Consider the following 26,140-nt stretch of genomic DNA (forward strand, 5'->3'; position numbering starts at 1 on the left):
AACATGCTCCATGCTGGAAGGACTGACTGGGTGCTCAGGTAACATGCGCCACGCTGGAAGTACTGAACTGGGTGCTCAGGTAACATGCTCCATACTGGAAGGACTGACTGGGTGCTCAGGTAACATGCGCCATGCTGGAAGTACTGAACTGAATGCTCGGGTAACATGCCCCACGTGGGACCTGGGTACCTGGCAGCTAACCGGATGTTGAAAAGGGGTGGTGTATGCGAGGAGTTTGGGAAAACCACTGCTTAGTCTGCTTACAGACGGGCATGCTTAAACAACAGACATTTATTCCCCATAGTTCTGGAGGCTGGAAGCCCAAGAGGAGGGTGCCAGCATAGTTGGGGTCTTGGTGAGGGCTCTCTTCCTGGCTGGCAGACGGTCATGTCACTGCATCTCACAGGTGGAGAGAGCTCTGGCCTCTCCCTCTTCTTATAAATACGCTGCTCCCATCCTGGGGGCCCCACCCTCACGACCTCATCTAACCTTAATCCCTTCCCAAAGGCTCCACCTCCAAATGCCATCACGTTGGGGGTTAGGGCTCCAACATGCAAACTTTGGGGAAACACAAACATTCAGTCTGTGATGCCAACCAAAGAAGGTGATTTCTGAGGTCAGTCCAGGAACATGGAGACAGGACGTGGAAGGTGAGGGAGGGTTAGGGCAGGGAAGGTAGGAGCGTGTAGAAAGCCCATGCAGAGCAGTAGTGGGACTGGGCCTCTGGGGGCCGGCAAGGAGGTGCAGGTACGGCAGAGCGTGAGGAAGGCGGAGGGGGCTCAGGTCACGGATGAATGCACAGGCCCCACATTAAAGGTCTGGGTCTTTTTGTTTCTCAACAAACAGGGTTTTAGAGGGGAGGGGGGAGGGGGGATTGGTTAGCCCGGTGATGGGTATTAAGGAGGGCACGTACTGCATGGAGCACTGGGTGTTATACGAAAACAATGAATCGTGGATCACTACATCAAAAACTAATGATGTATTGTATGGTGACTAACATAACATAATAAAATTAAAAAAAAAAAAAAGAAAATATGGGGGCACCTGGGTGGCTTAGTCGGTTGGGCGTCTGCCTTGACTCAGGTTATGATCCGGCTCCCTGCTTGGTGGAAGCCTGCTTCTCTCCCTCTCCCTCTGCCATTCCCCCCAGCTTGTGCCCTCTGGCTCTCTCTATCTCTCTGTCAAAAAATAAAATTAAAATAAAAAAAAAAAATAAAATAAAATAAAGGTCTGGGTCTTACTCTGAGAGAAACGGGGAGTCACTGATGGTTTTTAAACAGTTCTAAGACACAGTCAGATTTGTGTTGAAGAAAGACTCATTCTGCGCAGTAAGGGTGGATCTGAGTGGCTGGAGAGTGAAGGATCCACTAAAATGCCATTAAAAACCGGGTTTCCGGGACGCTTCATGGCACTGGAAGTGTAAATAACAACAATAAACACAGTGAATCTTAGCATGTTCTATACGCTTAAACACCATCTTAGCAACAGCCCTCTGAAATAGGTAATTTTTTTTGGTTCCCGTTTTTAATGGGGAAGCAGAGGTTCAGAGGGGTCGTGTTACTCGCCAAAGGTCACAGAGCAAGGGAGTAGCGTGCCAGCCCTGCACCCCTGTGAGCAGTCAGCTTAGACAGTCTCGGTGCTGGGGAGAGGCCTGCAGAGAACAAGAGTCCCTCACCAGCTCTTGCTGGGGTCTCTTCATAGGCCTGGGCCCCACGTTCCGTCTCTAACATAACCCATCTACCGCCTTGCCACCGCTTTCCTTCCTAAAACGGATGCTCTATCTCAAATCGCTTCTGAAACCACTGCCCCAAACATCACTTGACTTCTCAAAACCTTCCATGGCTTTCCACTGCCTTTGGAATGGAATTCTAACCTCTTAGCATGACATTCAAGGCCTCGCTTCACCGGAAAACTCCAATCCTGAGAGTGCCTTATCCATCATAGGTGTTTGTCACCTGCGAACACAAGCAGACAACACTACAACTTGCCACCCCGGGCATGGACAGGGCAGAGTGTGGCTCCAGATCTCAGCTAGGACCCTCTGTACATAAGGAGGCTGAGGTGGGGAGGGTTTCAGTGGGCTGCCTCAGTTTGCAGAGAAGCTAGAACTCATCCCTTCCTGTTTCTTCCCATCGGAGTCAGAAACACAGCCAGGAAATCCGAAGGCGAGCTCCTCCCGCCTCAGCTGCTTCAAATAAAACAGTTAAATTAATTTGCTGTCACGGCCGTAGGAATTTCTCGAGAGGAGGTGCCTCCGAGGTTAATGAGTATAATAGGCCAATTCTGTGTGTGCTCGGGTTCCTGGAATCTGCAAACACGGGCAGTTGTAACTGGTAACGTTTCACTGAAAAATGTACATGTGTTGTCTTTGGGGGTATTTACTTAACTAAAGACATACATTTCCACAGCTTCTGGACATTTATTTTATAGGAAAAGATCTTTAAAGCCTCTCCAACTCATTTCCCCACCTGCCAACTCCTCTGGCCGGCTCTCCCCTAGCAGTGCGTGCCGGGGCCAGAAGAACGGCTCCGTGTTCCTGTCCATTATAACCAGCAAAAATGCACTCGATGTTTTGCATTTGACTCCAGGACGCTGTTGCTGTCCTTCCCGCCTGACAGCTTCTTCTCACCCTGTCTGGGCAGCTGAAGTATGTGGGACGGAGATCGGAACCCTCGGCCGTCGGAGGACGTCGGAGGACGCCCGGTTTGTGTTATGCCCATTTCAGGCGTTTCCAGTGGCAGCTGCATTCCCAGAAACGCTTCCAGACTGAACCAGACGAGGCCCGGTACCTGCCAATGAAACAGCAGGCTGGAAAAACCCAGCTCTGGGACTCCACCGAGACTGCTCCGGAGATGGCCCTGAAAAGGCTCCCTTCTCCCCTGACTGGGGCCGGGAGGCCAGGGGGTCGACAGAACCGGAACTCCTCACTCGCCCAACGTGGTCCAGACATGAAAAGTGCAAGACCGCAAATGCCGGCTCTCTGGGCTCCAGATGAGCAGAGACGCGGACGTAGGAGGCCAGTGCCGGGCCAACCAACAGCTCCCGGGGATCTGACGCATTCCCACGTATCCCACTTAAGACACTAAAACCAGCAAGAACTTCTGGCAAGGCAAACACATTCCTATTAGCTGAAGAGGCACAACCAGAGAGCATATGCCCAGTGGCCTTGTTTCGAACTATAAAAGGAGGGACTAGATTTCAAAGGAGCCATAATAGAATTCTCTGCCCCTCGTGGGCTCTCAGCTCTTCCTTATGTTTGGACCGCAGGAGCTGACATTTCCTAGAGCTCTGCTTGAGCAAGCTTCAAAGCAGTTCTGAAAGGAAATTGCCCAGTTTTATGCATTTTTTAAAAAGGGCAAAGTATCTCTAGCATCCAGCACAGGGCCTGGAACATGAGGGGCTCGCAGTAACTGTTTCCTGATTAAATGAGTATACAGAAAGCAGTCAAAAGAGAAGTAGGATAATGTTGAGGCAGTAAAATTTTTCCGCTCAAAAGTGACACGTCACGACTCTTACGTGGAGCTCTACCGGATGGTGCTTGTTCCTGGCTGGGCCACCCCGCTCAGCAGCTGAGCAGGTTGTCATGGCTCATCTCTGGGGATCCAACCGACCCTGCCTCCCCCCAAGGGATGCAGGACTTAATCTGCATAGCTGTGCACAGCACCCCTGGTGAGGTATTCAATGAGTATCTACTGGATGGAAAAAAGAAAGAAACCGTGAAATGTCTGGGGCTGTTTTCAAATGATATACTGTTTTCCCCAATGACAGATGCATTTAGAGAGGTACACAGCACATTTCATTTCAATCATTTATATTCCTTTTATGTGTTGGAACAAAAAGTCAGCATGTCAAGCACATATAAACTATTAAGTGTGGCTGCTTCTATAATTAGACTGAAATCTTTCATGTGGATCCTGGGTGACTGATGTTTGGGAAACACGGATGTGAACTATGTCACCTGCATATACAAACAGAGCCCTGCTAAGCCAGCAGTGACGGGAAATAGTGCATGCGTCATGTTTCCGAATTTGGGCTGGCTGCCCTCATACGTTCAGGAGTGTCCCCTGTGAGATGCTTTGGGGCTAAGACACGCCAGGGAAGGCCAGGAAACGGAGCCAAGCTAATGGCTCCCACGGGAATGGGGAATCCTAACAGAAACATAATCTGCAACCCTGCTCTCATTAGCTCTGTGCTCTCACTCTGTTTCGGGTTTATGACCATGTCTTTAAATTACATGCTTGGAAAATGAGTAGGTTCAAGCAAAAGACCCTTAGTATCTTCAGTGAGTAAAAACTGCACACGAGAATTGTTATACCAGCTGAATAAAATCTTTTTGTGTGCCACTTTTAGGAAAAAGGTCAGATTAATGTCCAGTAATTAGCAGAAAGGGAGCCTGGAGGCATGGATCAACTCGGGGAATCTGAAAAGCCAGAGTTAGGTCAAATGCTGGAAAGCTGGGCATTAATTTTTTTAAAATAACATTTTAGGGAAAGGAACTTGATGATTAGGTTTGATTCTCAAGAACTGATTTAGGTTACTGAAAATTGCCATTCTTCATTTTTGCCTGAATAGGTATAGCCATAAAAAACCAAATTCCTGGTATATTTTCTCTTAATAAAATTTTTAGAATCAAAAATATTGTGTGAAAAGGTATGGTGTGCCCCAGTCATGACCCAGCACATGAAGTTTGTTTCTCTCAAATCTAGCAAGAACACACACATCTATTTCCTTACTCTGTCAGCTGAGGACACCCAGAAGTGTCGTTGCGGTACTGGTAAGCACACCCAGCACCCAGATCTTGATGTCTAATACCATCCTCCAGTGAACCAGGGCTCCCTGGAGAAATGGCTGATTTTAGGGCTGGGGCAGGAAATACAGAAGATGGACCTGGTACTTCTTGTAGTGACAGAAAGTAAGGAAGTGATCACACACACACACACACAAAATGGGGGTATGTCAAAGGGACACAAAGCCAACTGAAAGAGCTCCCAATGGCCAATTTAAACAATAACATAAGTAAAATAGTACTGGGGGCGCCTGGGTGGCTCAGTTAGTTGAGCGTCTGCCTTTGGGCTCAGGTCATGATCTCAGGGTCCTGGGATCGAGCCCTGCATTGGGCTCCCTGCTCAGCGGGAAGTCTGCTTCTCCCTCTGCCCCTTTCCCCCCTTCTCATGCTCTCTCTCATGCTCTCTCCCTCTAATAAATAAATAAAATCTTTAAAAACTAAATAAAACAAAATAGTATTGGATTACAACCCAAAATATAAATATCCATGAATCCATCCTGATATGGATAAATAATTGAATAAATAAGTACATAGGGAGAGTAGATAAATCTCACCTGCAGGAGAATTATAATTTATGTAGCCGCTTCACCCTCTAAGAAGTGGAGCATAACTCTCTTGAGCATGAGATGTACACAGTGACTTCCTTCCCAAGAATCCAGTATGGAAAGGAGATAAACCCGGCAAACATGACCTCAGCCAGACAATCAATGTCAACATCAACAGTGATAAGTTCTGTTGATAGTACTTGCTATGGTGTAACAAGAATGGTACTTTACCTCTGGGGTCTTCTCCCCAACATAGATAAGTCCAGCTCAATCATGAGAAAAACATCAGACAAATCCCAAATGAGGAACATTCTACAAAATCCCTGATGAGTACTTCTCAAAATCATCAATATCGTCAAAAACGTAAAGTCTAAGAAACTGTCAGAACCAAGTGGCAAGATATGATGACTACATGTAACATGGGATTCTGGATGGGATCTTTGAAAAAGTATATTAGGTAGAAACTAAGAAAATATAAATTAAGTATGGACTTCAGTTAGTAATAATGTACCAACACTGGTTCCTTAATTGTGACAAATGCACCATAATGTAAGTCAGTAACAGGGCAGACATTGTGTGAGGTATATGGGAACTCTGTACTAGTTTTACAATTTTTCTGTAAATCTCCAACTGTTCTCACATAAAATACATACTTTAAAAAATCTAGCAAGAACCGACTTTGAGAGAGGGAGAAATCAACTTTTCTTCATACCTGCCCCCAATCTCCACTGGGCAGATTTCTGCACATACATTAGTCCTGGGAGACATACATTTCCTTTCGCCCATTTACATGTGGTGCCATCATACATTCTCAGTAGGTGGCTATTGCCCTTAATGGGGCAAAAAAGTGGTACTTGGGGAGGGGTTGAAAATCCTTAGATATTACCAATGATTTGTATCCCTCTAGAGCTTAACTCTAGCTAACAAATCTTATTTCTTGGTATTTAATTTCTCCCTAAAGAAAAATATAATTTAAAGTAATTTAAATTTAATTAAAATTAATTAAAATTAAATTTTCTCTTTAGGCAGGCAATAATGAAAAAATGGTTATAAAATACTGGTGTGTACCACTCAAAAACACATACCTTATGCTTACAAGGAAGTGTGCAAGAATGGGGGAGTCCAGAGCATGTTAAATCAATACAGGGGGAAAAAATCTCACACAAGCTCTCTACACAGGAGTTACCCTACAGTCACATAACGGCCCTGTATTTGGCTGTTTTTAACATGATTTTACATACTTGGTTGCAAGCACTCTTGTCATAGATTTAAAAAGATTTCTCACTTTTCAAGGAAAAATAGAATTAAAAAAAAAAAAATCTGAACTTTGAACTTTGGTTGAATGAAACCTCATCACCAACATGACTGTTTATTGAACAACCAGGAAGGAACCCATCCCACTGGTTATGTTGTAACTTGTGAGAAATTCCAGAGTAAATGTATAGGTGAGGGCTTCCTCAGCCTTCCCATGATGTGAAATTACTAAATGCAACATTGATACATATTAAGTCTCCCTTGGGAAGGTGTGCTCTTTTCGTCTAAACTGTGATTTAAAAATCTTCAGCCTTTATAGAAATTTTATATTCTTTGAAATGTCCCCAACCCCCCAAACTTTTTTCTTTTAGTGAAAAAGTTCAGGTTAAAATATAAAAAACCATGTATCATTAATTGTTACAAATGTGCCATACATTGTAAATGCGAGTAACAGGGAAAGCTGAGTGTGGGGTATATGGGGCTCTCTGTACTATCTTTGAATGTATCAGTAAATCTAAAACTACTCCAAAATCACTTATTTTAAAAAGCATAAATCTCTTATGAAGTACTTATTTAAATTTATTACAATCGTTAGTTCACTAAACGGTGAGCTTCTCAAAGGGCGGATGGAGGCTCACCCATCCTGTGCCACAGGAACTTGATCTAGGACCTGGAATGCAGCAGGTACTCACATGTGCTTAGATGAATGCTTGGAAAATTGAAAACAGAATTCACCAGACTCCTTTTCTCCTACTATCAAGCAACTATATATGCTCTACCTCTCAGTCATGTGAAGAGTCTTACCTAAGAATTATAAAGAAGAAAAAATTATAACTCTATTTAAATAATGCAAACCACTCGATCCCCTAGCATTACCTAAATTTGTTATTTTAAAATATATTTTTAAAAAGTCCCAGTTCCATTATGATGCTAGAGGTCTGGCGGGGCAGTGGCATGGGGAGGGAGTTGCAGAAACTGTGGGGAGACCTGATTCAATAGCTAATTTTAAAGTAAATGACCTTAGGGCTTTGCTAAGAAGTCACAAGCAATGAATGAGTTAGCAGTGAGCCACGGGGAAATGCAGTCCCAGAGCCCCTCGGTGATGGAGAGGCGTGCTCCCAAAGCGGGGCTCACAGCTGAACCAAGCACAATAGCTTGGCTTGCGCTGTCCTTCTCGTGTGTGGGCCGAGTGGGAGGAGTGGACAGAGAGGCCGTGGAGGGATGGGAGCAGCACTCACATCTCGCTCAAGAAAGCCGGAAGGCCTCTGGCGGCCCGACAGCGAGCGGGAGAGCACGCCTGCCCTCCATCAGGACCGGCCGGAGTCCGGATTTACGAACCCGTCCCGATGCGATGCACAAGGGGAGAAAAGCTGAAGATTTTCCTGGGGAAGCAGCACAGCGCTACGGAAAGAACCCCAGACTTCAGAATGTGACGGACCTGGGCTCAGTCGCCGGACCGGCCACGTCCGGTTCCAGCTGGCCTGCGCATGCGCACAGCTCCCACCCTGCAGGGCCCCTGGGGGCACCCGGGGGGACATCTGTACAGTAAGGACACCTAGTTCAGGGGCTGCAAACTACAGCCTGCCCTCAGGCCAAGTCCGGCCCACTGCCTGTGAGCTAAGAATGGTTTTACATTTTTAAATGATTTAAAAAAAAAAAATAAAAGATTTCACGACACATGAAAATTATCTTAAATTCAAATTTTGACGCCCACAGAGAAGGTTTTCAGATCACGGCCATGCCCGGTTGTTTAGGCACCGTCCACGCCCGCCTTTACGCCACGAGGGGCAGAGCGGGGCGCTGAGGCGGACCGCGCGGGGCCCGCGCTGCGGAATCACTGCGGAGCTCTTCACAGAAAGGGCTGACTAGCCTCTGGTCAAGGGAAGGTTCTCCGGGGCTGTCCTCAGCCTTCCTAGTCTTGCCCCCAGTGCAGTGGCTCTCAAGGGGCAGGTTTTCCCCGTCCCCCTCCCCGGGGGACACAGGGAGTTGACATGACCGCTGGGGACGGCACTGCGGGCGTCTGGTGCGCGGGGCCGGGGATGCGGAGCGCCCTCCATCACCCGGGCCGGGCCTGCCTGTGCACACACGACAGGGACGAGCCAGCCTCCCGGGCGCCAGCGCCGAGGCTGAGAAGCCCTGCCAGAAGGCCCAGAAGAAGTTGAGAGAGAGGAAAAGAGGCTGACACTTCCCGGAGCGTGCTGAGGGTGCGACGCCAGGCAGCAAGGCGACCGCGACCGTCTCCTTTACAGAAGAGGAAACAGGCTCGGCCGAGGCTCGCCCCCAGCCCGACAGCACCCGGCGGGGCAGAGGCCGTGCAGGAGTCTGAATCCATTTCCGCACGTGCCCACACCTCTCTCCTCACGCGGTACCTGGGACTGATGGAAGACAGGTGCCTTCCTGAAGATCCAGGGGGGCCGGCTCCTCCCCCTCTGATCCGGCTCTCCCAGAAGGCTGGGCATGGTCCTGGCTGGGCGGGTTATGTGAGGCTGAAACAGGGGCCCCCTGTGTGCCCACAGAGTCTCATGGGGATTGTCAAGCGAGGAGTGGGGCTGGGGGTCCAATGGGAGCTAAGTGGTTGGGGGGTCAGGGGTACAGACCTTCCTAGGAGACTGTATGGTCTGGAAATAATACATTTCTAAGGAATAGCTTTACGATGGGTATTTTAATATTATATTCTTAAGAGGAAGCACTATTGGCCAGCTTTAAGCTAATGTAAGCTCAATGTCCCATAAGTCGGAAAGGCTAACTGTTGAGCTTACTCAGCCAAGAAGCAGACACCAAGAACTGGCCTGAAGCAACTCCTGCAATTGTCAGAATAATCTCTTAGAGAAGGGGAAAGTCATCCTGTGGAGGGCTGGCCATGTAAACCCACCCAGACGGAGTAACAGGACCCCTCCTGGAACAGAGAGGCAATGTGGGCAGTCACTGCAGATAAGACATTAGTAACCACAAAAGTGAAAAATGCAGCATTCCAACAAGCTATAAAAGACGTCTACATGATTTAAAAGCCCCTGTAGTTGCTAAAGGGAGGTCAGCAACGTCTAAAAAGTTACGGTAGTTGGAGAGTGGTTTGCAAACTCTGCAGAAATGGAGAGGCTCCCAAGGCACCCTCTGGCATTTGAAGAGAGTGCAAATGTTCACTTTCATTTGCCCTAACTTCCGTAGTAGCAGTGGCCATCCTCACACCAGTGAGGGACCTGGGCTCCGGGCACAGAGGAAAACTCAGAGCCAGGCCACAAAGCTGGTTACCTTGTTCCACTAGATGCCAAGCACCGCACGAAGGGATGAGGGCATAAAGCCACTGTCCCCAGGGAAGGCACAGGTTGGTGGGAGAACTAGAAGTATAACGTAGTAATGAAAGCACAGCATGGTCTGTGCCAGAGAGCTGGGTCCCACACCATGTGAAGGTGGGGTCCAAAGCCAACACAGAAAGCCACAGTACCTAAGGCAGAGTCTACATTAATCTTCAAAATGCCTTATGGAGAGAGTGTGTGTGTGTAGGAGGAGGGGCAGAGGGGGAAGGAGAGGGACAAGTGGAGTCTGTGCTGAGTTCGGAGCCCAGCATGGGGCTCAATCTCACGACCCTGAGATCATGACCTGAGCGGAGACCAAGAGTCAGATGCTTAACCAACTGAGTCATCCAGGCACCCCAGTTTTCACGCTTTTATACAAGTTCGACATGGCCCTTCTCTCTAGAACGTTGTTTCTTGGGTTGAACATAGTTGAGCTGGTTTTCTTTTGGCCCTGCTGTAAAATGGTATCCAACGGGAAGAACGGGCATTGCTCTCAGGCAGTAAGCAGCTTGTCCGGCAAGAGGTGGAAGGACCTGAGGAAGCAGCAGATGCAGCTGCCCCCACATGCCCACCCCTCCTGCTCCATGGGCAGATCGGGGATATACGTCTGATCTAGCTTTGTGTCGGCAGCGTCTGTCTGTGCCATGTGCCAGGCTCCCCCTGCATGAGTCAAGTGTGTGCACGGCATGACTGCCATCACGGAGATGCTGTGACGACAAGGGCAGAGACACAGGAAGGACCGATTTGTCTGGGGGAGCTCAAGATGAGCTTCACAAGAGAAGGTACAATTTAAGCTGGGGCTTCAGATATCAGGGACACAGCATATGGCAATAAAGAACATGGCATGTTTAGGTAGTAAGCTGACCGGGATGAGCTCAATGGCTGGGAGGTAGGAGTAAGGCCTTCAGCATCAGGACAGCCCCGCCTATAAAGCGTCTTGGGCATCATGCAAGGAACCTGGCTTTGAAGTCAGACATTATGGGTAGGAAGCAGGAAAGCGACAGGCTAGATCTGTGTCTTAGTGACAGGCTAGATCTGCTTGCATTTGTAGAATGTCTGGAGCAGAGAAGGACTAATGAGGCATGGTGGGAAAGGGCCATGTGTTAGACATGCTGGGCCAGTGGACTCAACCTCACGATGTCTCCAACCTCATGATCTGAGGGGAAAAGGGGATGACAATCTCATCTTCTAGGAGCTATTAAATAAAGTAGGGAAGATGGACAGGGGGCTGTGTCCACTTTGGGCCACAGCGCATTTAAAATAATTGGGAGGCGCCAATTTCAGCTGGAGGCACCAGAAATCCACTGGAAGTTGGGACTGAATCTCAGAAATCAAAGCAAAGTGAGTGATGTGGATTTTAAGTCCATGTATGTTAGAGGACAGATGGTGAGGTCATCATATGAAATGCGCCTGACAGGGTACTTCCCACCCAGCAGGAGCTCAGGTGTGGGGGCTGATGTAGCTGTAGTCATTCCTGTGAATGGCCGCCCCCCCCCCCCCCGCTGCTCTGGGGGACAGTGAGGCCACAGAAGTGAATGACACGGCCAGTGGGAGTCCTCTGTCAGAAGAAAGTCAGTGGAAACCAACAGTTAAGGGACAAAGCCAAAAAGAAGAATAAAAAGCAAGAATTAAAAACATATGAAGAGAAACAAGAGAGAACAGGGTCTGGGGAGCCAGAGGAAGTGAGAATTTCAAAGGAGAGGGATTCAGTGTCAAAATAAGTGAGATAAAGAGTGAAGGGCACAGGCTGTCTTCGGAAGTTGGGAGGCTACCTATGACCTTGGCAAGGGCCATTGTTGTGACAAAATGCTGGGAGAGGAGGCTGCTACTGGGGGATGGAAATGCAGGGGAGGCGAGCACTAGATGGGGAACCCCATGACAAGTCTCCCTGGAAGGCCTGAAGCAGAAGTCCTTCGAAAGAAATGAAAGGCTTCTTTCAATGCATGCAGCAGCATCTACTTCTGCCATTTTAATTAGTTGTTATCTGATATTTGGTATTTGAGACCCACAATATGCTAAGGGAAGCTTTGGTTTCATGTTCTCATCTGTCTGCCTTTTTACTTTCCATTTCGTACACTGTTTCTACATATTCATTCTCATGTGAGAAAGCTGGAAGTTGGAAACTTCCTGGAGCATTCAAAGGCTGGGCTCAACACAGATCATCTCCTGGTCGAGTCACATCCTGACATGTCTTCCCTGGGTCCGGGATTGAGTGTTTTCAGGACATGAAATTGGAGCGGGGTCCCTAAAACACTTTAAACTTGCAGTATCACCTTACATTTGTGTAGCTGGATTTTAGATCCTGATGTATTTCTACAGCCATTGTTTCATCTCATTCTTACAACCACCCTAAGGGAGAGGAAAAGCAGATAAGCTTATTCTCAAGTTATAGATCAAAATAACAGCAAGCAACAAACAAAACGCTGGAAGCTCCAATTTATGCAAAGGTCATGTTCTTTCCCATCCCCTACTCTTTCAAGTAAATTATCAGTGGCAATGATGCCTTGATTTGTAAAAGGCCTAATAATATCCTATCCAGATATATTTCAATCACAGAGCAGGGAGAGAGAGAATGAGAGAGAGAGACCATGTGACAGTACTTTTGCCTGAATCATCTCAGTCAGGTTGACCACCACTCTAGCAGTTTCCAATAGTGCCATGGTTCTAATCTTGTGTGCTCATTAGAATCCCTTGGCAGCACTTTATAAAAAGGAAGATGCCTGGGCCTTCCCCAAAACTAAAACTGTCAAAGACTGATTGACTAGAAACATACGGGAGAGCAAAGAATAAAAGAGCAGAGCAGAAAAGCAACAATGTATAACTAAAACTATATTCTAAGGTACAGCAGGCAGAGTGGTGTGGAAAAAATAATCATTAATGTAGGTTTTGCATACTTGAGGATATACCCTATTGATGCAGTTTGAAATTAAAATGTTGACTGTTCAATTTGAAAACAAGACACACACATACACACCATTAGGCGGAATCCCTATTCTCACAACAGGTGTGCACATCTACCTCGTGGAGGATTATGGCACACGTGTACAAGCATGTTAACAGACACTTACATGTACCCTTTATCATGTGGGCTCTTAGTGGTTAACCAGAACAGATGGGTACACATTGTAACTACAGAGCCAGGATGCTGATTCCATGAGCCCCATGGCATTATGACAAAATGCTGTTCCCCAAATCACCTAAGTCCCTATTTTCTTAAGTAACGTCAGTAACCTGGAGTTATTTTAGTGTACTTGGTATGTGCCTACCACCTGCATGGTTCCAATCAGGAGGTAGAATTGCAGAGGAGCTAAGACAGTTATCAAATAATAATTGTTTTCTAAGTTTTCTATAAAGATGGTGCTGGTGGCCCATAGTCATCAGGTTGTGGCGAGAAGCAGATGTGCCAGATGCTTCTTGATGTCTACATGACGGCTGGCTGGCAGGGAGGAGAAAGCTGGAGGTCCGAAACCAGAGCCCACCTGAACGGGTCCACTCCAAGGACATGCCGAGAACCCTCATCAGGTTGTTGCTCTGATACGCTCCCCAGATAGGGAGGCCAGATAAAATACAGGACACCAGTTAAATGTGGATTTTGATAAATAACAATGTCCCAAATACTGCATGGGGCAGACTTACAAACAAAATTCACTGTTTATCTGAAGTCCAAGTTTAAAGGGCATTCTGTACTTTTATTTACTAAGTTTGGCAACCCTCCTATCAGGGAAAGCCCCCATAATGGTTTCCACCACCCAAGAAACTTTAGATTGTTCCATATTTTTGTATTATTAATTAGCACCTATAAGTATTTTAAAGACATACTTTCTGAAATAGTATCCTTCTCTTTTCTGCATCTATCATATCATTTCTAATTTTTCAGATTAAGGGCACAATGAACTATTCTTTAATGTCTTAAGTCTTTCTTCTAGGAAACACCATCAATACCACCATGAGTGACTTATACTTTGTATATTAAATTTACAACAGTCTCCATGAAACAGAAATATTCAAAAAGTGCAGATTTAGCATTTGGATCCTTTAACCAAATCTCCAACCTTTCTGAATGCTCACTTTCAACTGAAAGCCTTTCTAGAAAATAATGATGTAAATCATATTATCATTACTCACATAAAGGTGGCCCACTGCAGCCCTTCCAGAAAGCTACAGAGGATTTTCACAATCTCAACTGCTCTTTAAAAAAAAAAAATCTGTTTTCTATTATGAAAAATAATCTAAAAATAGTTCCACATATCACAAGGACAAAGCCATCTGTATGATCTCTCCAAAGAGCTCATATTTCTATAGATTTTTATCACTTTCCAACTGTTTCATCAAGTTCTGAAATTTAAGAAAGTCACGTAGATTTGGCAGCTAAAACTCCTCAAAATATTAAATTGAATCGCTAATATTGCAATTATTTTATATTATTCTTTTACATCATAGAAGGCTCAAATAAAATATGTATCAAAGTAAACAAAGCACAAAACTGCATTAAAACTCATTATAAACTTCCTTAAAAGTCGCATTAACATGTCTCTACCAATAATCGATGGATAAAACCAAAATGTTGATGCAACAGAACAATACCCAGCACTCCAGTAAAACACACAGAGAAATTGTGTATCTGGAAATGTTAGCCCCGGTGTGTGTTTGGAAAAATAACTTTCAACAGATGTAAATAATGTTGGGCCACTCATCAGGACTGTCACATCAAAACTGGTGTGTATTTTCTCTTAAGAATCAAGATTTCACTCTAGAAGAATAAAGTCAGCATTAAAATAAAGATAAAACTTGAACAGAAGAATATGAATGCAGGTAACGTGATTTTTAAACTTGAGCCATATAAGAGAAGTCCAGAAAATGAGAGAAAATGAAACAACTGACCTTTGCATGGATGCTCTCCATTGGGTCCCAGAGGTCTCCATTCGAGAGAGAGACATGGACGACTTCGTAAGCTCCTCCCCGGCCCCTTCTTCCAGCCAGCGGCATGGAAGGTGCTAATTTGCTTCCCAGGTTCACCCCTGCATCAAAAAGAAAACAGCCCTGTTCTTCACTCTTGTCAGGAAGAGTCTGGCATCACACACTCATGACATAAATGACTCATTGAAAATATTTGGAAGCCGAAGGAAGCCAGGGAAACAGCACTATCTATTAAGTCACGGTCAGGGTTAAAAGTGATGAATTCTCTGTCAATCTAGCCAAACAATTTTGTAACTTAAACAAAAGCTAATTTTTCCCTTCGAGTCCTATGGCATGTGCTGGGTGATGATCGAAGTCAAAGTATATAATTCCATCCTTCAACAAGCAACAAAAACACACAAGTGGTGACTTTTTAAATGATGAATTAATGCTTTGCTTCAGATCAGCTCTCTATTAAACATCTCAAGGCTTTAGCTGTATTAAGACTAAATCCATTTACTTAAGTCCCAGTGAATCAGCTCAACACAATGCCAATTCTCCTCTCTCTACTTACGCAGGCTAATTTTATATGCTTCAGTGAGTGATTCTATAGACAAAATTAATTTGCTACTTCAGACTGACTAGACTGGTTTATGTAAAAAAAATTAAGTCATTCAATAAACTATTACATGATCTTGTTTCTTGGGGTCCTGTCGAACCAGTTAATGTCCCGACACAGGTTCAATTTAGCCCCATTTCCATAAACAATCCTAATGGAAAGTATAACATTTTTTCTCTTCTGGAGAGTGTATCGCTTTCTTAACAAGTCGGGTAATTTCTCTGGGCTTGTTCTCCTATGAGGTCACATTCCTGCTATTTGGTGTGACCACAGTATATCCCTCAAGGTAAAGGATGGGAGCAGATTCCCTCACATGTTATTCCCATTTCTTCAACCAGGACTCATAATTTTCAGACCTGAGTCATAATAGCACCGTTTTAAGTTACTAAGGAGTTCACATTTATTGGGCACAAATGGTATTGAAATTTTAATCCTAGACATTTTACAGTTCTCCAAATACTTTTAAATCCACACCATTTTATCATTCTCGATGTGGAAGTCTGCAGTTATATTCAGGTTACAAAAGGATTACTACTTGAGTATTAACTGTCTGACACAGCCCCTCTGGAAAATTCTCAAGCTGGTCACAAAGCATTTAAAACTCCCAGTTGTTGAGGGACCCCGTTTAAAACGGGGATGAGCAAAGAGTTAGGGGTATGGCCAGTGGCAGAGGAGGTGAGTGGACCCATTGGCCACGAGGGGTCGGGTGGGGGTGTGGGGGGAGAGGACCATGAGTCACGTGAAGGAGGAGAGGAGAGTGTGTGGGGCCCAGGCCTGGGACAAGCTGAGTTGTTTGGGATGAACCCACATTCAAGTGATGAGGGTTCCAGCCCTGTAACCAGGGGGGATGGTTCTAGGTGGTGACATCTGTGGGCACCGATGGAAGGCTGGATGGAAGTGGAAGAATTGGAAAGAATTGCTATCTGAATGGAAGATGCTGTAGCCCTTCTCCTGGTTACACAGGGGGCAGCCATTGGCAGCATAGAGATTGTGCTTAAATGACCTTGCTTTCACACCCTTCATTGCGCTCCCCGGTAGTGTGACATCACTACAAGTAGGGGCTTCAGGGTCAGACATACCCCAGCACCAGTATCCACTCTTCCACGGATCAGCTGCGGGTCTCTGGTCCAGTTTTTTGCCCCCTGGTTGGTTCGTTCGTTCACTCATTCACTCACTCATTCGACAACTATTTATTCCCTGTCTACCTCCTGATGGACACTCTGATGGCTTCCATTCAAAAAGCCCATCATTTCCACTTTGGGCCAGTGTGCGCTAATGTCACCTGGGTGGAGACAACCCCTCTGCCTACACTGCTGGGACCCTCATCTTGTAAATGCAGCTTAACACCGGAAGACTCAGTTCTCTCCATCCTGTGCATCTAAGAGAGGGACAAAGATAAAGCTGCCCTCACGACTTGTGTTCTTGTGTTGGCAGAAAGATGAAAAACACAACCATTTCAGAGAGCAGTCAGGACTATGAAAGAACAGGGCTACAGGGGCTCAGTGTTATCCTTGTACCGCTTCTGTAAATTTGCGATGGCTTCCAAATAAAAGATAATAAGAAAAACGAAGTGATGGTAGAGTCGTGGGGAGGGCTACTTTTGATGGATAGGCCAGGAAAGACCTTTACTTGTTGGGAGGGGGTGCACATTAGCCCAGACGTGAAGATGAGAACCTCCCAGCCCCACACAGAACCAGAGGAAGAACGAGTCAGCAGGACAGCACGTGCTTTCCTTTTCCATAAAATGAGGCAGAGCTTGGGAAGGCCAGGAGAAAATATGCATGAAGCATAGAGAACAATGTCCACTGGTTTCACCGGCATCATTCTCGCCAAGACCCGGGTCTCCTGCTCAGGACTCTCAGTGGGATTCCCAAGTTGGAATTTACCAGAAGTTCACGCTGATCCAGTTATACAGCGCCTGCAGAACCAGACTACAGAGTGCAATTAGCTGAATGTATCTTAACCGAGAGCAGGTGTGTTATTCGAATTGTACTAAGAAGGCTTTGAAATACCAGCAATTACAGACTAAGAATTGGAGATCCATCTGAACTTTCCCCTAAACCAATGAAAACCATGGCATGTGCCAAGAGTCACCATGGCCAGCATTTTAATCTTTTGAAAAGTCATGTGAAACTGTTAAGAAAGTGACTGCAAGCATTTAAAAGTGTTCTCTACAAAAACAAACCAATTTGATTATAAGCTGTTCCTGGCAGTTCTGGCAGTTAAACTTCCAATGCAAGTGGATTGCTAACTTGAGCGGTTAGTCACAAATCCAGTTGTCCAAGGGCTTATTAAATCCAAAACAGGAGTTCTGCATCACCCACCACCCAGCCACCATGGGGAAGACAGGATGCTCTCCGGGGCTATTCCAGCCACGCTGCTCAAAGACCGAGGAGATCTTCACCCCGCCTCAGACTCTTGGAGAACAGCCTTTGCATGCGACCGAACTCGCTTGACAAGAAACCATATGTTTTAGAAGGAAGGAGATGGCACCATGAGGTCCAGGTCTCCTGGGTGAATCATTAGCATGACTCTGCCAGCAGGGGCACTAGAAGGGGTAGCAAGTCCACATCCTTGATTTGGGGGAAGCTGGGGAACCTCTGTGGGGCCTCCCATATGACAATCAGGCTGAAGCTGCACAAACCAAATACAAGGAACGTTTTTAGTCCTCTGGACCTTTTTCCTCCAAGACTCTTGGTAGCAGAGAAAGAGAGTTATATACTCTCCTGAAGGCCAAATGCTCCAAGCACTGAACACTTCCCTTTCCACCTACATAGTCCATCATCTTCATCCAAAAGAAGTCCTTTTTGGCTGAATTCTTTTTGTCTAAGAGGCTTTATTTCTAAATATTCCAAGGAGAATTTCGAGGCAGACTGTGGCAGCACTTGGAGAACATTGTGCAACCTTTTTAAGAAATTGAGTAACTGCACTGTTTGCTGAGTACAGTATTTATTATCTATGTACATGGATAATGAAGCCATCCCTCAGCTTTTTAATTGGTTGCACCATATCCCCCAGCAGTATCTGTAGTCAGAAGACCATTTCTTATGAGCTTTGCTTATGTATTTATACACTGGTATTTCTTTTAGATGATGCAAATAAAAATTTTATTTGTGCTACATGGATAGACAGAATAAATCATACACAGCTGTGAGATATCACAATATATTTTATGGAGTGATCTTGTTGACAAACCATAAAAGCAGGTCCTGAATGATGTATACATCCAAGCCCTTAGAAGCTCAGGGAAAAAATATGACCTTATAAAATATACAGTTTGCATACATTTTGTTTTTCCTAATATTTGGGCATCAACAAAATCGGTTGCTTAAATAAAAAATGTGAATAGTTTATATTGGGGAGGAACTTCTGGCTCTTTTTCTGTTGGGTAACCAGATACACTGCTTGCCATTTTGATAAAATGGCCAGTTTGCTTCAGTCTCATAGTGGGGAAAAAAGCATATTAGATAGTTTGGTTTCTAACACAATTATCATCTGTAATAATGAACTTTACTTTCTCAAGGGAAATGTATATGTCTATTTTGCTTTTGTCCTTGTCTGAGCTTTTCACCTTCAGACTTGATTATGACCGGCCAACAGGGAAGGTATAAGACCCAATTCTGCAAGCAAGCAAGAATCTTTGTAGCAATGGCTTTTAAGGTCTTGGAAAAGCCACCAATGAAGACACCTGCCCAAAAGGGACTGAGGATCCCCCCATATGAGTCACCCAGAGCCTGGCTGCCCATGAAAGTCCTGCCCGTCCCTGCTCTGGCCAATCCTCCTTTGCCTGCCTTATTAAGAACAACAACCTGATGCCCATCGATGGGCTTCAGTTACGTACAGGTAGAAACTGATGTGGAGGTCTGGACAGTGAACAATGAACATCTTGGAGCCACAAGGCCTGGCCCCGGTCTTGAGTCCTCTGATCTATGCTCTCCAAGCCTACCCCTGAGGTTCTGCCCTCTGTAAAGAGGAACAACATTTTCTCCCTTCCTAATTCTTACAGGGTGGAGGAAGCTCAATGCAGTCAAAGGGCTTTCAAAAAGTGGCAGAGGAGGTGAGTGGACCCATGCTTTATTTTTTTATTTATTTATTTTTTTAAAGATTTTATTTATTTATTTGAGAGAGAGAGTGAGAGAGACAGCACATGAGAGGGGGGAGGGTCAGAGGGAGAAGCAGACTCCCTGCCGAGCAGGGAGCCCAATGCGGGACTCGATCCAGGGACTCCAGGATCATGACCTGAGTCGAAGGCAGTCGCTTAACCAACTGAGCCACCCAGGCGCCCCTGGACCCATGCTTTAATGCATGAAGTTAGTTTAGGATATCTGAATGCATGTTTCCAGACTTCTACACAGTGTTTGTCTGACCAAACCACGCTAACAGTGTGAAAATGACCACTGCCTGTCGATCGTAAGAAAATGCCGGGCTTAGGTACTGGTGAGTACCCATTCAGGCCACCCAGTGGGTCATTGGGGAAGCAAACTCTGATGAGATTACTACTCAAGATAAAACTTAAACATCACATATGGAGTTCTGGCTTTGAAAGGAAACCAATATCAACACCTGCATGGACCTAAGAGAGGAGAATTGATCTGAGGCACTGAAAGCAGGATTAAGATAAATATTCTTCTGAAAATCTAGCTGGGGGGAAAAAATTGAGGTAGCCATTATGAACTGCAAACCAATCTGGGGACAAGGCTCTGGAAACTCACAAAGCATTTTCCTTAGCCCCAAGTATGCGAAAGCTAAAGAAAATTTTATAGAACTGAGCCACTCCTTATTTCAGGGAAATATGGTGGCAGTGCTCCCATAAAGGGCGAATGTATTTCCTTGGTTCAGATTCCTACTTGCACTTACCAAATAACTGTCACTCTTTCATTTCATCTGCAGACTCCCCGGCTGGAAATTAGGAATGTGATTTTAAAACTGAGGGTTGCTGGAGTGGGGGGTGGGGTGGGAGGGATGGGGTGACTGGGTGATGGACACTGGGGAGGGTATGTGCTCTGGTAAGCGCTGTGAATTGTGCAAGACTGTTGAATCTCAGATCTGTACCTCTGAAACAAATAATGCAATATATGTTAAGAAAGAAAAAAAGAAGAAGAAGAATGTAGCAGGAGGGGAAGAATGAAGGGGGGGAAATCGGAGGGGGAGAAGAACCATGAGAGACGATGGACTCTGAAAAACAAACTGAGGGTTCTAGAGGGGGAGGGGAGGGGGGTGGGAGGATGGGTTAGCCTGGTGATGGGTATTGAGGAGGGCACGTTCTGCATGGAGCACTGGGTGTTATGCACAAACAATGAATCATGGAACACTATATATAAAACTAATGATGTAATGTATGGGGATTAACATAACAATAAAAAAATTAAAAATAAATAAATAAATAAAATATTTTAGATTTTGATAAAAACAATAAAAAATAAAAAAAAATAAAATGACATAGCTCAGGGATGCTCAAAAGAACCAAGGGAAAAGTTAATCAGAAAAAGAGTAATTTCAGAGTGGAAAAACCTGAAAAACACTACTTCGGCCAGATGATCAAGGGCAACATAAATAGCAATGTCATATTGTCGGTACGTACCTTTTAAAGGATATGGTAAAATTAACACTTTACTTCTGCAGTCTTACTCCCCCAAACCCATGCCCCCAGTCTAACCTGAGACAAACGCTAACAGATGTGCATCCTACAATACACGTGACCAGCACACCTCAAAACGGTTGAGGTCATCAAAAACAAGGGCACTCTAAGAAACCCTCACAGCCAAGAGCAGTCCAAGAAGGCAGGACGACGGTCCTGTGGGGTCACATGCTGGATGGGATGGAGAAACAGAAAAGGGAAGTGAGATAAAAAAAAAGGAAGGAAATATGAGGGAAGTAAGTTCATATGAATATGAACTTCAGTTGAAAAGGTTTAATTTTGGTTCATAAGTTACGATAAAGGTATATATTAATGTAAGATGTTAACGGGAAAGTGGTTGTGGGGAATATGGAAATGATCTATACGATCTTCTCGATTTTCCTATACATCTATAACTATCCTTTAAAATAAAGTCTATTAATAATCACTTTTAAAACTTAATCTGAATCTTGGGAGGAATAATGTCATTCCGGAGCAATTCAGTATCCAAAGCCCAGAGATGGCTGGTGACCATGGAGGGCTCCAAATACCAGCAAACTGGAGTGCTTGCCTTTCTTTGTTCTCATATTGCTCTTCATTCAGGTAGAAAGAAAAGACTTGGCAGCTGCAGTCAAGTGAAAAGCACCAAGTAACTGACAAGGTTTTCTAGAGTAGGAAAAGGCAGAGGTCTGTGAAAGCAGTTGATCCTCAAGCAACTGAAAGGCCTCCTACGTGCCCCCAGATACACTAGAGAACACAGAAATAACAAGTTGCTGTAAACATTTCAGCGTTTTTGGATGATTGGCTACAAGGCTCTGGGGGAGTACAGAAGTAAAAAGTTGGTTTAGGAAGGTGACACCAAGTGACAGTCACATAAATACTTTGATAAAAGGATGCTGAAACAGAACCAGACTGTCTCAGAGCCTAAGATTTTACTTATCCACACCGGCAGGCTAAACTATCAAGACGAAGCCCAATGTAAAGGAAGTAGTCATAGTGTACTGAGTCAGAAGACACAGCTTACACCCATCACAGGCCATTTATGGATGATCTTGGGCAAGTTTCTCTTCCTTGACACTCAGATTCTTTCTGTGTCCAGGAGGCTACGGGACCATCATCCACCACACAAGGCTGGCAAGAGGACCAAGTGAGATCCTGGATGTAAAGTGTACATGGGTGTCATTTAGCTTAGTTTTTTTGTTTGTTTTAAAATCAGTGTTTGGAAAGAAATACATGAAAATGCTCTTCCAGATTTTTTCTGAGTGTTGGAACTATGAATTCATTGTTTTTCTTCTTTATGTATCTCTGATTTTTCTATAATCAGCACATATTACTTTTATGATGCATAAACTTTTATGATGAATAAAAAATAAACTTAAAAAAATCAATCATTTGGACTTGTGACAACAAACCAACTGCTCGAATGTTTTACTTTCTTACCAGCTTTCCTGGTATCACAGATACACAGACTTGGGCATGCCAGAGGACAGAGCCCATTTAGAAATAAAAGCAATCAAGCACTGTGGAACAATTACAATTTTGAAAAGATGTTTTATATGTCATTTCCAAACTCAAAGAAAGCTGGTTATAGCTTCTCATAAATGTTTCAAATGGATTCATATCCCAAGCATCCATTGTCTACTACACAGAAAAATAATTCTCCATGCCCATAGTGTATCCTGTTTGCAGGGAGCAAAATCATTTACAACATTAACTTATTAAGCTGGTCAGTGGAAGCTAAAGCAAGGACCATTTTACAAATGGTCAGACTGAATTATGTGATTATATGGATTATTCCTAATGTTTCCTAACAACAAATGGCAGAATTAATGGCAAAACCCAAGCCCTTTGCATTTCAAACACATTCATTCACTTTGCCCTTCATAACAGGGACCAAGACGTGCTGCAGGAATTCATTTGATTACTTTTGGGGGTTGGAGTGGGGTCAGAATTTTCCAAAATTTACTTTGCCAACAAAAAGTATATAAGGGGGGAAAAATAGAACCAATGATTAAAATCTATACTCCGGAGCCATTATTGAAAGTTAACAGCAAAAGGACAAGAATGAAAACTAGTTTATTCCACTCACTATAATAAATTTAGCAAATGGAAGTACACAACAGTGAGGGAGTGGTCACTTTCCTTCTACACTAGAAACTCAGTTCCACGTGAGGGCAGTCTCTTACATCCTCGGTGCACCATGTGTCACCACTGACCAACTTCTGCTAGAACACACACTGATTTGGCAGCACCCGACCATTCTCTGACCAGGCCTTGCCTTGCTCCACTCATCACCCTTTCTCCCCAGCCTTCTTCTCTCCCTGAGGGACTTGAACAGCCCCCCAAGTCCCAGCTCTGGACCATCTTCCCTCTCTACTCTGATTGTCCCCCACAGAACTCACTAACATTAAGCTGATGTTGCCCAAATCGATATTTTTCCATATGGCCAACTCACCCAAGGGCAGTCTGTATTATAATATGTACTGGGCATTTTAATTCCTATGTCTTGTCACCATCATCACCTCAGATTCAGCATATTTAAAAATCAAAGGTTTCATTCCATTTCCCAGTCAGACAACAAAGCATTCTGTATCACACACGTCTTGCCAATGCCGTCACCATTCATTGTTCCTTAAGTCACATGGTCACATGGCTGGGTGATCTGACACAGTCTTTGTCTTATGGCCCATAGTCAACAGCTCCAACGAGATTCTTTGTGCTTTTGTTTTCTGAAAGCTCTCCTATTTCTTAATTGAATCCTTCTAGATAGCCTCATCACCTGCAGGTTCTTCCTCTTCCAATCTTAAAGGAGAAGACCATCTGAGAAGAGCAAAAAACTACAGCATTGTTTTCCATCAAGAGAACATGATGTAATGTCCCAAGGCAGTAGAGAGCAGTCAGTATGGCTACAGTGGACTGGATGATGGGATGGAGAGAGATGTGAGCAGAAGCACCGGGGGTAAACAAGGCCTGGATCATGGTGGGCCTTCCAAGGCAGGGTCTGGATATTGATTGCAATGGGAAGGCATTCTAGAATAGAGTAGTAATCAGAGTAAATCATCCATAGTGGAAACATTCTCTACATGAGAATAGAGAGTATGAAGGCTGGAGAAGAATGGATAAACAAGAACCATTCATAGGCCAAAAATTCAGTGTTGAGCATAGGTGACATAATCAGTAAGCACTTATCGATCACAATGGTGAACACCAACTGAACACCTGCTACACACCAAGCCCCACTCTAACTCTTTAAAAGTTTAACTTGCTTAAACTTCCCTACACCCTATGAAGTTTATCTTCATTTAATACATGAGAAAACAGGCACAGAGAAATTAAGCCCACGGTCAAATAAATCAAGAAGCCAGGAGGCCAAGCCACACAGCCAAGTTCTCAGATCTGTGCTCCAGCCATACTGCACAATGCATTAACAATCACTCTGGCCTGGAAACACTAGGAATGAGATTCGATCCTTTCCCGTGTCCTAAAGTCTCAGAACTCCAACCCCTGATCACTTCAACTTGCTCACTCTGTTGTGACCACACGTTGACACGGACCACCCTTCTGACACCTTACTATACTCAGCTATGTCTTACCTCATGTTCTTTGCACTTACTGCTCCCTCTGCTGAAGACTTCCAGCTCTCAAACCTTTGCACGACTCCAAATCTCATTATTCGTGTCTCAGCTCAAATGTTACCACTTCAGAGAAGCTTCCTCCCAACCCAAGATCCTCTCCAGGCCATCATCCTATGCTGTTCCTTTCATGGCAACCGTGAGTACCTGAACTTATTTTATTTATTTAGCCTTTGGTCTGTCTCCACCTCCCCACTCCCCAAGCTAAAATCACAAGAGGTAGGGGCCCTGTCTGTCAAATTTCCTTTTTTATGCTCATGTGCAGACATGTATTTATTTAATGGATTATTACCAAACAAATGAAAAGTTCCCACAGCCTTGTTGTGATTGTAATGACATAGGGGAGGGGGCCAGGGCTTGGTTCTCAGCTTGGAGGTTCTAACAGGTGACTTTTAGCTTACCCAGCAATGTCTGGTCCCTTGCAGGTCAATGCACAGAACCAAACCCACATGTGTCTTATTTATAAGCCAGGATTCCAATTTACTTATTTTTAATGAGAAAGAACTGGCAAGTCAAGCAGAATCCTCATCTAAGGCATTTTGCTCATTATCTTCCCCGCAGGAGATCTTCCTTGAAAAGCCAAATTAAGATCAGAACAGAGAACTGAGGGACCATAATAGAAACTGTGATCATGAAAGCCCAATATTTCCTTCTCTACCCAAGAGTGTGTACCTACCATGCTAGCCAAGGGAGAGCTGAATCTCAGCAAGTGTGCTGCACACCAAAAGTAAGCAAACACAGACTGATTATTTGAACTTGATTCTATAGACTCTAGGAGCTCTCGAAGGCTAGCTCCCAAATACTTATTAACTCATAATGTAGATGACTCTCCTACCACCAGTTGGATACTTCATCTTCTTTATGAGAAAAATGCACTTTGAGTTTTAACTCAGACAACAGTTTGTGGACCTGAAACCCCATGTCTGTTAATGAGAAAATATATTCAGAATTCCAAAATGCAACACCAGGGACATATCCTACGCCTCATGCCCCTACTACAGGAACAATTCCTCCCCATTCTCTACCTGCTGGACGCTCAACTGTAGGGACTCCTGTGGCTCAGGCAGTCTGGGGGTGGGAACATGGCAAGACTGGGGGTCTTGGCTTCAAGGTGGTACATGGAGGAAGTAAAGATGGGAGATTATGGGAATTAGCTAGGGAATACCTGCCCAAATCCTAATGACCAAGGGAAAAGTGTGGCTGTCTGGAGGCAGGGGAAGATAGTATTTTACAACTGTTAATATTCTAGTTGTTGACTTTGCCAGTTGAACTGGAGGGTCCCAAACACGAATCCTAACTTAAATAGTCCAACAGGATAAACTATTATAACACAGTGGTTAGAGTCTTGAGTTCAGAGAAGTTTTAATTCTCTGAGATTTGATAAATATTAGGCAAACAGAATGACTTAGGAGCATTTTTAATAATTTCAATTAGAAATACTTTCATTCTCAGTTTTTGTCCAGTTTAGGAACTTTTAAACAATTTCCTCTCAATACTA

At 44.6% G+C, this 26,140-nt stretch overlaps 1 protein-coding gene across 2 annotated transcripts in view; it reads right to left on the reverse strand.

The window, feature by feature from the left end:
• Nucleotides 1–26,140, reverse strand: part of LOC116643982 (disintegrin and metalloproteinase domain-containing protein 12-like) — a 583,570-nt gene that overhangs the window by 284,782 nt on the left and 272,648 nt on the right. For both annotated transcript variants that reach the window (XM_032423146.1, XM_032423141.1), the window contains one exon: nt 14,760–14,896. In XM_032423146.1, the coding sequence (XP_032279037.1) occupies nt 14,760–14,896 (137 nt within the window). The remainder of the gene's footprint in view (nt 1–14,759; nt 14,897–26,140) is intronic.

Source organism: Phoca vitulina, unplaced genomic scaffold, assembly GCF_004348235.1.
Source record: "Phoca vitulina isolate PV1807 unplaced genomic scaffold, GSC_HSeal_1.0 scaffold28, whole genome shotgun sequence".
Taxonomy (NCBI): Eukaryota; Metazoa; Chordata; class Mammalia; order Carnivora; family Phocidae; genus Phoca; species Phoca vitulina.